The following is a 14,212-nucleotide window of genomic DNA, read 5'->3' on the forward strand; positions in this document are numbered from 1 at the left end:
AGATGGCCCAGGAGAGGGGCTGTGGGTGGGGCACGCTCCTCCTCGGCTCTAGCGGAAGAAGGTGACCCGCATTAGCGTGTGGCCCTTGTGTCGATCCACACTGCGAGTTGGAAACGGGGATCCGTGCGCAGGAGTTTCCCTCCGGTGGTGAAAGGGGTCGAAGAGTCCGCCGGGGCCTAGCAGGCCCCTCCCCTGGGCTACAAGGACCCGCCTCTCTATTCCCCAGATAAATTCCTAGTGTCCACCAAATTCCTCAGCGCTCTCTCACACTCCTCTGCGGCCAGGACTCCGGGGGTGGGGACACAGAGCCGGGTTCCTCCCCGCAGAAGCCCTCTCGGTTCCTTCTCACAGCTCTGCGAAGGGGAAAAGGAGTGTAAGACTCAACCAGCCCCCCGACTCCCGCTCCCAGCACGAGGTCGCCGCTCCGCCCTCCACCCCCGGGGGCCCACTGGTTTGGGGCTCGCGCTCGCTCGCTCTCTGTCCCTCTCCTTCCCTCTCTCTCTCTCTCTCTCTCTGATCCTCTCCCCCAAACATGTCCACCGGCTCCCTCAGCGATGTGGAGGACCTCCAAGAGGTGGAGATGCTGGACTGCGACGGGCTGAAAATGGACTCGGGCAAGGAGTTTGTGACTTCCAACGAGAGCACCGAGGAGAGCTCCAACTGCGAGGCGGGGTCGCCCCAGAAGGGCCGCGGAGGCCTGGGCAAGAGGAGGAAGGCGCCCACCAAGAAGAGCCCCTTGGGCGGCGTCAGCCAGGAGGGGAAGCAGGTCCAGCGCAACGCGGCCAACGCGCGCGAGAGGGCCCGGATGCGGGTGCTGAGCAAGGCCTTCTCCAGGCTCAAGACCACCTTGCCCTGGGTGCCCCCGGACACCAAGCTCTCCAAGCTGGACACGCTCAGGCTGGCGTCCAGCTACATCGCGCATTTGAGGCAGATCCTGGCGAACGACAAGTACGAGAACGGTTACATTCACCCGGTCAACCTGGTAAGTCCGCGGGGGCCCGCGACGCGGGCCGGGCGTCCCCGCCCAGCGCGCCCGCGGCGCGGTGAGCGCGCGCGCGCCCCGGCCACCACGAGCCCCGCGCGCCTCGGGGGACCTTGGCGGGCGATCCGCGCTGAGAGCCGCTGGAGCGGGGATGATTTATGCAAGTGCTTAACGTGGCAGCCCAGTTAAGATTTTTGCAAGTGTCCTGAGCTGGCAGCGAGGAGGGATCCCCCCGCGCCCGCGCCATCAGGGCTGATGTGGGACAGGGAACCCCGACGAGATGCTGCGCGCCCACAAAGGCATTTTATTCATCTCTCTCTTCTTCTTTTAGCCGACGAGACCTTGATTTTCCCCTCTAATTTTTGTACATAAAAACACCCAGCTCCTCTTCCCTCCCAAGTATATTTAGGACCATTAGATATAGACAAACTCGTGCCCCCATAATTGTCTTCTAACCCCCAACTGCTTAAATATTCTGCGCTTCTCTTATAAGCACGTTAACATTTTTAAATCCCAGGAATTCTAGTAAACATCAGCATAATCCGCAGATTCTCACAAATATCAGTGTCATAAATAATATTCGAATAGGTCACTCTTGCCCAAGATTTAAAAACGTGTTACATTTTATCTTAAAAAGTAATGACCTTTCAGTCTGTCTTAAAAAAAAAAAAGGAATGCTCATTGAGGCTAAATTTTTCTCAAATGCATGTTGCCATGCAAGAAGCACGGTTTAACTCCTTTTTGATTTGACTTCATTTTAAAACTTGCAGGCTCTAAAGAAAAACAACCGCAACTTACTAGCACCTTTGTTTATATATGATAAGAAGGAGAGGTTTTTCCTCTTGAAAGTCGCCTTATCGGCCAGCACTAGCGGGAGAGGTTTGAAGCTTTGAATCCTCTTCTCACTGAATTGGTTTCAGGAATTGGGGGGAGGGGATGCGGAGGCACACTTTACCCTGGTAAATATTTTTCCCCTCTGACCACAGTTTTATTTTACTTTTTTCGAATAAGGTGAGTAGATAGCTTTCTTAAAATCTGGAACCAAAATGAAAGTACTTACCTCATTTACAGTTGCTGCTGCGTTCATCTCTGAACAGGAAGCTTGAGTGAGCTGTGTTATAGAACGCCTGGGAGAAGAGAAAAGGCAGGGCTCGCTCAGCCCAGTAGGAAGATGATGTTAAATAAAATAGGCGCGTATATTCTTTTATTAGCATTATTATTAGCATTTATTAGCATTGTTCCCTTGAGAACCAGTGGTTCGTTTAGAAACTGTGGTCAAAGCCCTCGTGTGTGAGGGAGGAAATGAAAGTTGGCAGGAGAAAAATAGATGGGGGTGAAAGCCAGAGGGCCGGGAAACCTGACCACGGCCTCGGAAGAGGCCTCCGAAAGCCGCTTCGCCTCGAACCAGGTATCCACTTGCCACGAGGTCCTTCTTGGCTGCCCAGCTCAGGCTGACCGTGGCCTCGGCCTCCGGGCTGGGCCACGGCCCCAGCCACTTTGGGCTTTCCAAGAGCCCCCTCTCTTGGGGTTCCCTTACAACCTAGGATGAACCTCTTTGCTCCAACACCCCGAGCAGCGACTTGGCGCCAACACTGCTTTTTTCTTTATCCAGCCACCGGTCGCACTAGAACCCCGAGTAAATTGCAGAGATAACGGGTTTTTACAACTCACCGCGTGCCCCCATCTCGCCCTCTCCTCTGGTCGCAGGCTCTGAGTTCACCCCATCCCCCCCTCTCCGTTGCCACTTACCTCCAACGCCCTCTTCTTTCCTGCAGACGTGGCCCTTTATGGTGGCCGGGAAACCCGAGAGTGACCTGAAAGAAGTGGTGACCGCGAGCCGCTTATGTGGAACCACAGCATCCTGACCTTGGAGGTGCGAGTCTGGGAAAGGCGCGCTCCCGGGGGGAGCGGGCCCGAGTCTGGGAAAGGCGCGCTCCCGGGGCGGGGTGGGGGGAGCGGGCCCCGGGAAGGCGACCCCTGCCCTCCCTGCTCTCTGTCTCTGCTTCCCCCTCGCGACGCTCCTCTCCCTGCCCCCTCCCCCCCACCTCGAGAACACTTTACAGCGACGAGGAGATTCGTTTCCAAACCAGAGGAGATCAATTGTACTTACAAAGATTCCCATCTATTTAACTTTATTAACTTCTACCGTGAATGACTCTGCGAGCCTTGCTGGTCCAAGTGCCATACGTAATTATAAATATATAAATAGATAATAAGAGCATATCGACGTGTATCTTTTGTACAATATGTTGTAAATTGTAGATCATAGAATAGCTGACTTTGACAGTCACATTTATAAAGTAATTCACGTAAAGATATATATTTTTTTCAAACAGGTTTTGCTACTTTCAAAAATAAATCTTTCTTTATATTGCTAAAAAGCCCTGACATTAGTGTGATTTCTTTGGAAAAAAAAAATTATTTGTAACAGAAGAGCTGGGGACTATGGGGAAGCTTGTCAATAAAGGCGGTTCTTTTGAACCTCAAGCCAAAGTTCTAGAGAGGGGAAAAGATTCAGTTTCCACTGTCAAGGTGCAGATCTCATTTTGCACTGAAACGTCCAAAAGAAACTCTGGTCTCAGGTTTGCAGGTTACTTTGAAGACAATTATAAATAATGTAATCGTGAACCCAAACGGGCAGTGTTGAAGTTACCAACAGTGACACGATTCGAGGGAAAAGCACACCAGAAAAGGAAAATCCGCTTTTCGTGTATTCGCAGTGTAATTCATGACACGGGCACTCAGGTAAATTTCACGTTTTTCAACTGTGTAGCCGCAGACAGGAGCCCGAACAACCCACAGCGCCAGAATGGGAGGAAGAAATGCGAGTCACGAGAAGTGTAAATTCCGTAACCTTGAGGATGTGTGTTAACATCTAGAGAGTGCTGCAACATACATTATCGATTTCTTCTTAGTAATTAATGAGTTACTTCCAACACCAATCGTGCCTGCCTCTCGGTTACTGTTACGGGTAGTCCGCGCCTTCAGCTCCCCGCCACGACTTCCGGAAGACTGGGTTTTAATTTAAACATCGTCCAGGCTACGGAACAGCTCGTCGGGGAAGATTAAGTAGAGATAAACAGAGAGGCGAGGCCGAGGAGCCTGGAACCGGGTTCACTCGCTGCCCCAGCGCAGCCCGCAGCGGCCGATGAGCCAGATGCCCCCGGGCTGTTTAATGTTCGGGGTTATGACCGCAATGTTTACAAGACGTCTTCGGTTATTTATACTGTTATTCCTCGCAGAGGGCCTTGAAACTTCCGCTTCATTTGCTCTTTCTTTTCGATTTCTTTCCCCTCTTTTTCTCGGCTCTGTTTGGTACCTGGAGTAAGAGCTCCCGTTCCGCCTCCTGCACCTCCGACCAACCTCAGGGCTGCTTGGTCGGTGGCACCCTCAGCCTGGCCTTTTGGGAAGAAGCCGGCGAAGCTCGCCCGACAGGTGAACCGCTGTGCCGGGTGGTTCTGGGCCAGTGATGGCATTACCAAGCGCAATTCTCCATTCTCCAAGGGCCGGGAACGTCGCTGACTTCTAATCTGCGTTCCTGTCCCTGTCATTTGCACGTCGGAGGACGTCTCTGGACGTCTGGCTTTTCTACCACTCCCCCAGCCCCCACTTGACCTTTAGGAGCGCATTTCAAGCTCTGGCCACCTCCACCTTCCCCAAACTCCCGCGTTCTGTTCCGTCGGGTCACTTCTACTAGAGAGCCAGTGCCCTCCCCTCCATGATTCTGAATCCAAGTCAGAGATGATGAGTCCCAACTGTTTGCATTTCACGTTCAGCAAAATTTCCAAACTTGTTCACAGTTCTGAGCCCTTGAGTCAGGTGGTCCATAGAGAAGAAACTTCTGCTTGCTCATTCTGTGGACCCCAAACTGCAAGAGGATTTTTTTTTTTAAGTCCGATGCCTCCTTCCTATGATTTGAAGCCTTTGCTTTCAGCTTGAGGACGAGGCTATGAATAGGGAACATATGAGTTAAGCCCTAGTTCTGCCTCTAGCTTTTCACTGAAAGCACTCAGATCCTCAGTTTTCTCATCTCTGAAAATGGGGATAAATGTTAACATAATCATACTCATACTTTTCCTCTTTTGCCTTGCACAGCCTTAATAAGACCCAGAGGAGATTATAATTTGTGTAATTGTGTAATTGCTTTATAAAGGAAAAGATCTGTGCAAATATCAGTGATTTTCACTAAGTGGCCAGGAATGAGCTGTCCATGCCTGACCCGACCTGAAAGTGTCTCAGCCAGGAAGCCCGAAGGGTATGTGTTTATAACACATAAGTGATGCTCTTTTTATTGCTGGAACAAAACTCCTTCCTCCTTTGATGCAACGCTGAAGGTTACAATTTTTCTTTCTGCCCCCCATGTACCTTTACCCTTCCCCAATGTTCTCCAAATTTGTCAACAGTTTTCTACCGATGTGACTATTTCCTAAAATTCTAGAACCCAGATTTCGAAGATCAAAGACAGGGCTGAGATCAGCACATAGGAAAGCTACAGGAAGATCTGCCCACAAGGGCCTCAGCCAGGAGGCAGGGTTGTACTTGGGATCCCATGGTTGTGCACCGAAGGGAGCAGGCAACACTGTGGGGATGACTGGGTTATGGCTCCCGCTTGCCCCAGGAACATGGCAATGTGACCGCCCCAAACATCTTCATATACACATCCACAGTCTAAATGATTCCTCCCCATTGGCCCTTCTCTTCGGCCAGCCAGCCAGACCCCCGCACTCTCACACCCACCACGCCCAACTTTCCAGCATCTGCTGTCCTCCTGGTAACAGTCAGCCTACCTGTGTCCAGTCTAGGTACCTGGTGTGCCTTGATTTGAAAAGGAGGCAAGTGGCACCGGAGAAGGAATGGGGGACCTCCTTTGCTGCTTGCCAGAGGGGCGTGAGGGGTGGAGAGTGTCCTGTCTGTGACCTCTTAGTTATGAAAACTATCTTAGAAGGTGTTTTCATGAGAAGGTGTTTCAGAAGAACAACCAAAACAGGTTGTAGAAACCTGGAAGATAAACGTGTCTTCGCGTGCTCAGGAGGAGACAGATATTAACACTGGACTGTAGCTGGGGAAGTCCCCCTTCTCTCTCTCTCTCTCTCTCTCTCTCTCTGTCTCTAACTCTCTCTCCTTCATTCTGATTGCTTTATGACTTTTTACAAGCAACTCACTGTGCTTCTCTCAGGTGTTTCTCTACTGTGAAATCAGAGACTTCTTTCTAAAAAGAGAAGTGGTAAACAAGACCTGGGAACGCTGGTTATACCGCTGGTTAGTGGGAAATACTGCCCAAGGAGACTTCTAAGCCGGTGGTTGTTTCAGGGTGTGCCATCCAGAATTACCTGGATGGCTGGCGGAAGTAGATTGTCGGGTTACAACACACACACCCCAGTTCTGGATTCAAAAGCCCTGGGATGGGGTCCCAAGCGTTTCTATTTCTCACAATTTCCCAGGGGTCGTTGATGCTGCTGGCCCAGGAACCGCACGTTGAGAATCACTGTTTGGGGATCTGTCGCAAGGAAACCAAAGAAGCGAATGCAGAGACAAAGAAAATATTTGGGAAATTTTTTCTCAAGAGGTTGCACGTTCTGGGGACCGGCTTCGTGTCCTTTTCTACTCCCTCCACGGGGCATGCAGTGTCTGCCTAATGCTTAAATGCCAGCGGGGAAATCAACCCTCTCGTCCCAAGAGATGTGTGGCTGGCCCCCCTGTATCGACGTTTGTGCGCGCCTCTTGTGCTCTCCAGACAGATTTCGGTCGTCAGTCTACGAGTTACAGACCTGGATGGATTAAGGTCCTGCTGCTGTTGGCTCCTTTGCGACCCCTAAGGGGGAGAGAAATATGGGCACCCGGCATCCACGCCCCCTGCGACTCCCCGGTTGCGCAGAAGGTCCAGCGAAGATTTCCCTTTCACTCCGGTGGTAGGAGGAGGATTGGCTCCGGGATGGGGCCCTGGGCGTCGGGCGGGCTCGTGGGAAGTCCGCCGGAGTTGGGACGCAGGGGCGCCGGAGGGGTGGTGAGCGCCGGGTGTGGCTCGCAGGCTGGGCGGGGCCCCGATCCCAGAGGACGAGTGGGGAAAGGCGGGTTTTCCTCCGCGGCTTTTCTACCCTCCTCCCCACCCCCCTCCCCCCGAGCTGATGGAAGAAGGCAGGAGGAGAAGGAAGGGCGCTCCGAGCGCCGAGCTGCAGCCTACACGGCCTTTTCCGGGCGCCGCCTCCGCAACAGCGGGGTACGTGTTCGGACCTCCCCGCGCGGAGGCGCCACCCGGGGAGGATTCTCGGGTTAGGACCCGGCACAGCCACCGAGGGGAGGCGCCCGCCCCACGCCGTTGGCGAGCCGAGCTTCCTTTCCTGGCTCTGCATCCTTCCCTCCAGATGCTGGCTGTGCCCCTGCAAGCTCGCGAGCTGGCAGCTGCATCGAGAGCTCCTCTGGTCCGGCTGGGCTGCACGCGCCTTTGATCTTCAGATCCGGGCGGGCTCCGCGGGGGCCCCCCTCCTCCCCGGTCATGGTCACGGAAGGATTACCCACCCCCGGGACAGGGCTTAAAATCCCCTCCCCAGGGCAGAGGGAGGAGAAAGGAGTGAAAAGGTGGAGAGAACTGCCGTTTAGAACACAGTAGAGAGCCGACTTCTCCGAGGAACAACTTCATCCTTGTCCCCCAGCACCCAGCGGGGCGGTGCCCGACTCCTCCAGAAATGTGGAATCAAGAGGGAATCATTGACTGTCCGAGGCTATGGTGAAGGAAGCTGGGGCAAAGAAACTGACAGCAGGGCTGTTGCTGTGCTCGAATTGAAACTGAACTCTTACCATGAAGTCTCGGTACAGATTTGATAGAAGCATAGACAAGCAGACATGATGGGACTAGGTGGCGTCACCCCCCCCCCCCCCCCCGACGCTCAGATGAAATCTGTTCTTTTTTTCCCTTCCCAGTAGAAGGTGACAATATTGGTTTTGAATTTATTTGGCCCTTGGGACAGAATTATTAGCTTAAAAGGAGCTTTGAGGAGCAAAATAATATGAGACACCTTGTAAGAATAAAATGATCGCAGGACCTTATTTTAAAATTAATCCAGTTGGTGATATTAATCCAGTTGAATTAATCCAGTTGAATTAATCCAGTTATCCAGTTGGTGATAAGGAAGTAGTTGGTTGCCTCTTAAGGATGCAGTTAGATCTTCATCTAGTGAATGGTATAGTGGAAAGAGCTTTTGATTAAGTCCTTGAACAGGAGACTTGACCATTTAGACCTTGGTTTTTCCATCTACAAAAGGAGTATAATAATGACTCCTTTGATAACATAATGTCTAGTGCATGTTAGACACTAATTAATATTTATTGTTCTCCTTTTTTCTCCCCTTCTTCTGGACCTTAAGTTATAAAAGTGCCTCAACGAATGATACGCATTTACCCTAAACGGTTATCTAGCCAGTGGTAAACAATATTCAATTCTTGTGATGATCTAATCACCTCGGGTTATCTTGAATGTCATTAAGACAGGTTACATTCAAGTGTTGTCTTTCTTCAGTGAGACCTCACCACCTTAGGTGCAGTGGAAGCTACTCGAAATTCTGTATTTTTCAGCCTTTATCACTTTATCAATAGCAGGTAATTCTTATTTTGTTTCATTTCTCTGTTTACGTATCAAGTTCTGTGTATCTTCTCTAGCTCTATGAGAACAAGGGCGATGTCAGGCTCGTTCGCCTTGGTTTTCCCAGTACCTAGCACAGGGACAGGCACATGGCAAGTGCTTGAAGAAGAATGAATGCAAAAAGCTTAGTAAGTTTCTTAGAGATGTCTCTGTGTGGTAAGTTCATGTTGCATTGCTGTAACCACTGTAATATATGTAACCAATATACGGTTGACATATATTGTCTAATCTTAATTTTAGAATCTGATGATGAACACTTACTCTGTAATAATTTAAAAAGTCATCACCAATTCCATCAAAAGGGAATTACCCTGACACATTGGTCCTCATCATATTAGAATTCTTTTTTTTTTTTAATTTTTTATATTTATTTATTTATTTATTTATTTAGCACTGAAACCCAGGAAAGGTCTATATTAAGTATTGTGTCTTTCAGAACATTGTGGGTCTCCCTTCAACATCCTTACCATCACTGGGGAGTGGTCACCTCTACATTGTTCTGCTTGGTTCCTGGGGTCTTTGACTAATCAATTTCATTAGAATTCCTTTTTCTTCTGCATTTTATGTGAATACCACCACCTTCTGCTGCCCCCTAACCTCTTACTTTCAGGCATCTGTCACCCACTCAATAGCTCCTTCCTCCACCATTTTTTTTTTTTTCCTTAACAAGCTTTCTTTTTCTCCCCACCAAGGACTAAAAAGAAACCCAAGACATCTCTAAACCCAGGGGACTTTTTCAAACCAGCAGGGGTCATTTGGTTACAAGGAATAAAAATCCCTTCAAACTCGCTCAATTAAAAAGGGGGAATGAGGCATTGTAAAGATAGTCCGAGGAATTTGGCTGACATCTCCAGGCAGAGAATAAACAGTAGGGAAAATCTACTGGGAAACTGAAAGTTTGGAGTGAAACACCCTCTCTCTCTCTCTCTGAGACCTTAACTCTGCTTTTTCCACCAGTCCTCTGCATTTTCTCCTCTGATTTTTTGTGATGAGTCACTTCCTACTCTTCCTGAACTTTTTTTTCTTTTTCTTTTTTAAATTTTAGAGAGAGAGAGAACAGACAAGCAGGGGAGAGGGGCAGAGGGGCAGAGAGAGACAGAATCTAAAGCAGCCTCCATGCTCGGTCGGATATGGGGTTCAATCCCATAACCCTGGGATCGTGACCTGAGCCAAAATCAAGAGTTGGAGGCTCAACTGACTGAGCCACCCAGGCGCCTCTCCTGAACTTGCTATTTTATATGTGGTTGGTGGGTTAGGTTGCTGACCATGGCCCCAGTTCCACACATACAGTTACAGCTCCACTTTCCAAAATTTCAACCTCCACATGTCTTAATTTGAATTCTCAAGATAGGGACTTGTTCTAAGAAGCTCTGAATAAACTCTCCAAATCAGTTGTATGCCTCTTGCCCTGTCAACTTTGGTTGGCTGGAGATGGATGGACAGGTTGGTTACTGACCAAGGCAGATTTTATGAAATGGAGGCTTTAGGTGAGACAAGAATCCCAAATCTGCTTGCTGTAAATGTAACCTAAGGCAATTAGGGCTGGGGTGTCTGCATATGGGCCACCTGGTTTTATTCTGCTATACCAACGGTGAGCAGCATGTGATGGGGAAAAGGTCAGGTTCACAGGTCTTATTGTGTCTACGTTGTGGGAATGAGTGGGGATAACGACAGCAATAAAACATATATTCATAGAACCCACGTGATCTGCTTCATGGAATAGAAAAATCTTATTGAAAAAATCAACACCACTCTTGAGCCAATAAAATGCTATTATTGAGCATATTTAGAAATATGCTATTCAGCATAAATTCAGCCTTCTTAATATTTTTCATCCATTTGCATTTACACAGAGCACATTCATATGCACTATCGTATTTTATCTTCAAAACAACCCTAACCAGGAGGTATTATTCTCCCTTTTCACGTAGGACACCTGAAACTCAGAGAAGGGCGGTAAATCGCCAGAAGTTATATCGTGGATAAGCAGCAGAAAGGTTAGCATAGAATTATTGTATTTAAACTGAAATGTGCTTCTGCCTTGAGCATAGGAGAAGCTCCAAAAGAAATTAAGGATGGCTGGCTGTAGCCCCGAAAAAGAAGTACCTCCAATGAAATCATTACACGATGCTTTTGTTTTCAATTCAAACTTTTGTCTCACACTTATTTAAAGATCTGTTTTAGACTTCTTAGTAAGTATATTTCTATCCTATGTCACTACTACAAAAAAGGGAATTGTAAGCAAAATAAGTTCATTAAAATACTCCAAAAGATATGTTTTGCATTCGAAGTCTGATTTATTCTAAAATATTTATTCACACTGCCATTAAAATCTGATGACTTTCTACCATTATGTGTTATTTAGTCTTTGTCATATAATAAACCATGCCATTACATGATGTATTATGTCATATAATAAACCATGCCAGATCCTAATGGCTTAACACAGTAAGCATTTATTATCACTCAGAATCTGCAGGTCACTTGGGCAGTTCTGCTGGTCTGAGCAGGGCCCCGCTGTTCTCAACTGGCTCATTTATCTGTGGTTGGATAGCAGTTTGTCTGAGAGCTAGCTGGTCCAGGATGGCCTCACTCACATGTCTGGTAGCTGGCTGGCTATTTCATTGGCTGGAGTGATAAGAGCAACTGAGTCACATGTTTCTCATCACCCAGTAGGCCAGTCTGTACTTGCTGTCATGGTGACTTGGGAAGGAACAGAAGCAATGCCTCTTGGACCTAGATAGCATCACTTCAGCTGTGTTTTATTGGCAAATGCCAGTCACAGGGCATCTTGGATTCACAGGATGGGGAAATAGATTCTATCTCTTGATAGAATTACCATCTCTCGACGGGAGAAGCTGCAAAGTCACATTGCCTAGAGCATGGGTCAGCAAAGGGTGGAGATTTGGAACTATTTTTATAATCAATCTGTCATATTGAAGTTTTCCTAAAACGTCTTCATTTTCAGAGTCTAGTCCTTCTGAATCGCTTCGCACTTTGAATTGCCAATATCTAGGGGCACCTAGGTGGCTCAGTCAGTTGAGCGTCTGACTTCGGCTCAGATCATGATCTCGCAGCTCGTGAGTTCGAGCCCCGCGTCGGGCTCTGTGCTGACAGCTTGGAGCCTGGAGCCTGCTTCGGGTTCTGAGTCTCCCTCTCTCTCTGCCCCTTCCCGCTCATGCTCTGTCTCTCTCTATCTCTCAAAAATGAATAAACATTAAAAATTTTTTTGCATTGCCAATATCTAGTGATTTACCACCCAGTTTTGTTCTCTGAGCTATTAAGAACATTTCTTAGAAGAATTCTCTGTTGTCACTAATGAGATTCTCTTCCCAGCCACTGATACACCAGTTCTGCAAGTTTCAATGCTCACTCTTTTCTGATTTTGTCAGAAGAAAACAAAGAAAATGTCATCATAAATGAGTCACGTCAACCTTTCTTTTCCTTATTCTTAGAAATTTGGGGGTTCTTCTGACTCTAGTCACATTCTTTGGTATGCGTAGTGGGCTGAATGGTGGTCCCAAAGATCTCAGATCCTAATCCTTGAAAACGGTAAATGTTACCTTATTTGGAAAAGGGGTCTTTGCAGATGTATTAAGAATGTTGAGATTGAGAGATTATCCTTGATTATTTATGTGGGCCCTAAATGCCATTACTAGTGTCCTTTTAAGAGAATTGGAGGGAGAGATTTGATACACAGAAGAAGAAAAGGTGATGTGAAGACAGAGGTAGAGATTAGAGTGATGTAGCCACCAGAGGCTTGGAAGAAGCAAGGAGTGGATTCTCTCCCACAGCCTCCAGAGGGAGCAGGGCCATACCCACACCTTGATTTTGACCCAGTAAAACTGATGTTGAGCTTCTGACCACCCACTAAGAAGGAGTAAGTTTCTGTTGTGCTAAGCCACTAAGTTTGTGGTCATTGTTACAGCAGTCACAACAAATGAATACAGGATGTGATAGGCAATCCCTTGCACATATCTTAGTAACAAAATGGAACAGGGTCATCTGCTCATGGTTTACCTCCTTCCTTAAGTTCTGTAAGTCACTTGGATGTTGCTTTGTAGAAAATACAGAATGTGGGCATTTCTCCAATGACAAATGCCTTTGTTCTTACCTGTTCCTTTTCTATTTTCATGCTTTCCAGTGTGTAACAAAATAATACTTATTATTTATAACAAAACAACATTTTTTTTCTGATGCTGAACCAGACTTTAATCTTTTTAAGGCATTTTTAATGGTAATTAAACTCAGCAGGGATGATACCAACAACATAGAAAATTCAAACAAAGAAAAAATGTTTTTAATTTTTTTAATGGTTTTTTTTTGGGCGGGGGAAGGGCAGATAGTGACGGAGACACAGAATCCAAAATAGGCTCCCGGCTCCGAGCTGTCAGCACAGAGCCTGACGTGGGACTTGAACCGTGAACTGTGAGATCATGATCTGAGCCCAAGTCAGATGCTTAACCGACTGAGCCACCCAGGCGCCCCGAAGAGATAAATGTTAAGATGCATCCCGATTTTAGAAATGTAAAACTGTGAAAAATAACGTATTTTAGAACGATGGTCCGCAGTAGCTCATTGCATTCCATGCACCATCACTAAGTGTCGAGGATCTTGTGTTACACACTGGAAACAGATGTCCCCTTCCTGATCTCCAGCCTGGGTCTTCCTCTTCAGTAGTTGCACAATCTCCTCTCCTCAAGGACCTGGAAGAGCAAGGAAGTCTCGTACTCAAAAGAGCCAACTGTGCCAGTTTCCGGAAGGGTCTCCTACCAGTACATGCTGGCCTCCCCTGACCCACTGGAACCACGAGGCTCCAGGCGGCTCAGCCTGTCATTCATGAAGCCAGCTCAACGTGGACTGCTTCTAAACTGCTGCTACTCTGGACTAACATCATTCTCCCAGTAGTGGGTGAATATCTGGGGAAGTGATTTCGAGGGTTCCCTTTCCGAATCCAAGGTGGTGTCCTAGAGGCTTTTATTTTCCTAACGCTAAAATTGGATCTCAGGCCATCTGGAGATGGGCTAGTAGGATGGGCCATCATTGTTACTACACTGATAGAGGAGGCCATTTTGCAAATAAATACTCTTGATTTGGGGTGCCTGGGTGGCTCAGTCGGTTAAGTGTCCGACTTCAGCTCAGGTCATGATCTTGTGGTCTGTGAGTTCGAGCCCCACGTGGGGCTCTGTGCTGACAGCTCGGAGCCTGAAGCACCTGCTTTGGATTCTGTGTCTCCCTCTCTCTCTGCCCCTCCCCTGCTCACGCTCTGTCTCTCAAAAAATAAATAAATGTTAAAAAAAATTAAAAAAAATACTCTTGATTCAAAGCCAAAAAAAAAAAATATCAGAATATGATGAGTGCACTCCAAGAAATTTATCTTTATTGCTGGCAAATCAACACCCAAACTATGAAGGGTATATCTTCAGAGTCAGCCATGACCCGTGATAGCTGAACTTAACTTTTTATTCCCCACCTGCAAAGCCTTCTACATCATCTAGGGGGCCTTCTCCTCAAACAATTTACAAACCCCCATTTTTTTTGTCTGTCCTTTCCTTTTCCTTTTTCTTTTGAATCTTATAAATCAACTCACACAT

The 14,212-nt window shown here is 47.7% G+C and overlaps 1 protein-coding gene and 1 long non-coding RNA gene across 2 annotated transcripts in view; one reads left to right on the plus strand and one right to left on the minus strand.

The window, feature by feature from the left end:
- The first annotated feature begins 236 nt into the window (after positions 1-236).
- Positions 237-3,363, plus strand: TCF21 (transcription factor 21). Its single transcript, XM_058735336.1, has 2 exons — positions 237-982; positions 2,758-3,363. Exons 1-2 carry the CDS (start codon positions 533-535, stop codon positions 2,845-2,847), a joined length of 540 nt encoding a protein of 179 aa, XP_058591319.1. The 5' UTR covers positions 237-532; the 3' UTR covers positions 2,848-3,363.
- A 9,586-nt stretch (positions 3,364-12,949) lies between these two features.
- Positions 12,950-14,212, minus strand: part of LOC131514880 (uncharacterized) — a 36,647-nt gene continuing 35,384 nt past the window's right edge. The window contains exon 4 of the long non-coding RNA XR_009263311.1: positions 12,950-13,324. This is a non-coding gene — a long non-coding RNA (uncharacterized LOC131514880). The remainder of the gene's footprint in view (positions 13,325-14,212) is intronic.

This window comes from Neofelis nebulosa, chromosome 6, assembly GCF_028018385.1.
Source record: "Neofelis nebulosa isolate mNeoNeb1 chromosome 6, mNeoNeb1.pri, whole genome shotgun sequence".
NCBI classification, from domain to species: Eukaryota; Metazoa; Chordata; class Mammalia; order Carnivora; family Felidae; genus Neofelis; species Neofelis nebulosa.

Coding starts and splice junctions, on each gene's coding strand:
- TCF21 (XM_058735336.1), top strand. CDS start 533: ATGTCCACCGGCTCCCTCAGCGATGTGGAGGACCTCCAAGAGGTGGAG. Junction 983..2,757: donor ACATTCACCCGGTCAACCTG/GTAAGTCCGCGG, acceptor TCTTTCCTGCAG/ACGTGGCCCTTTATGGTGGC.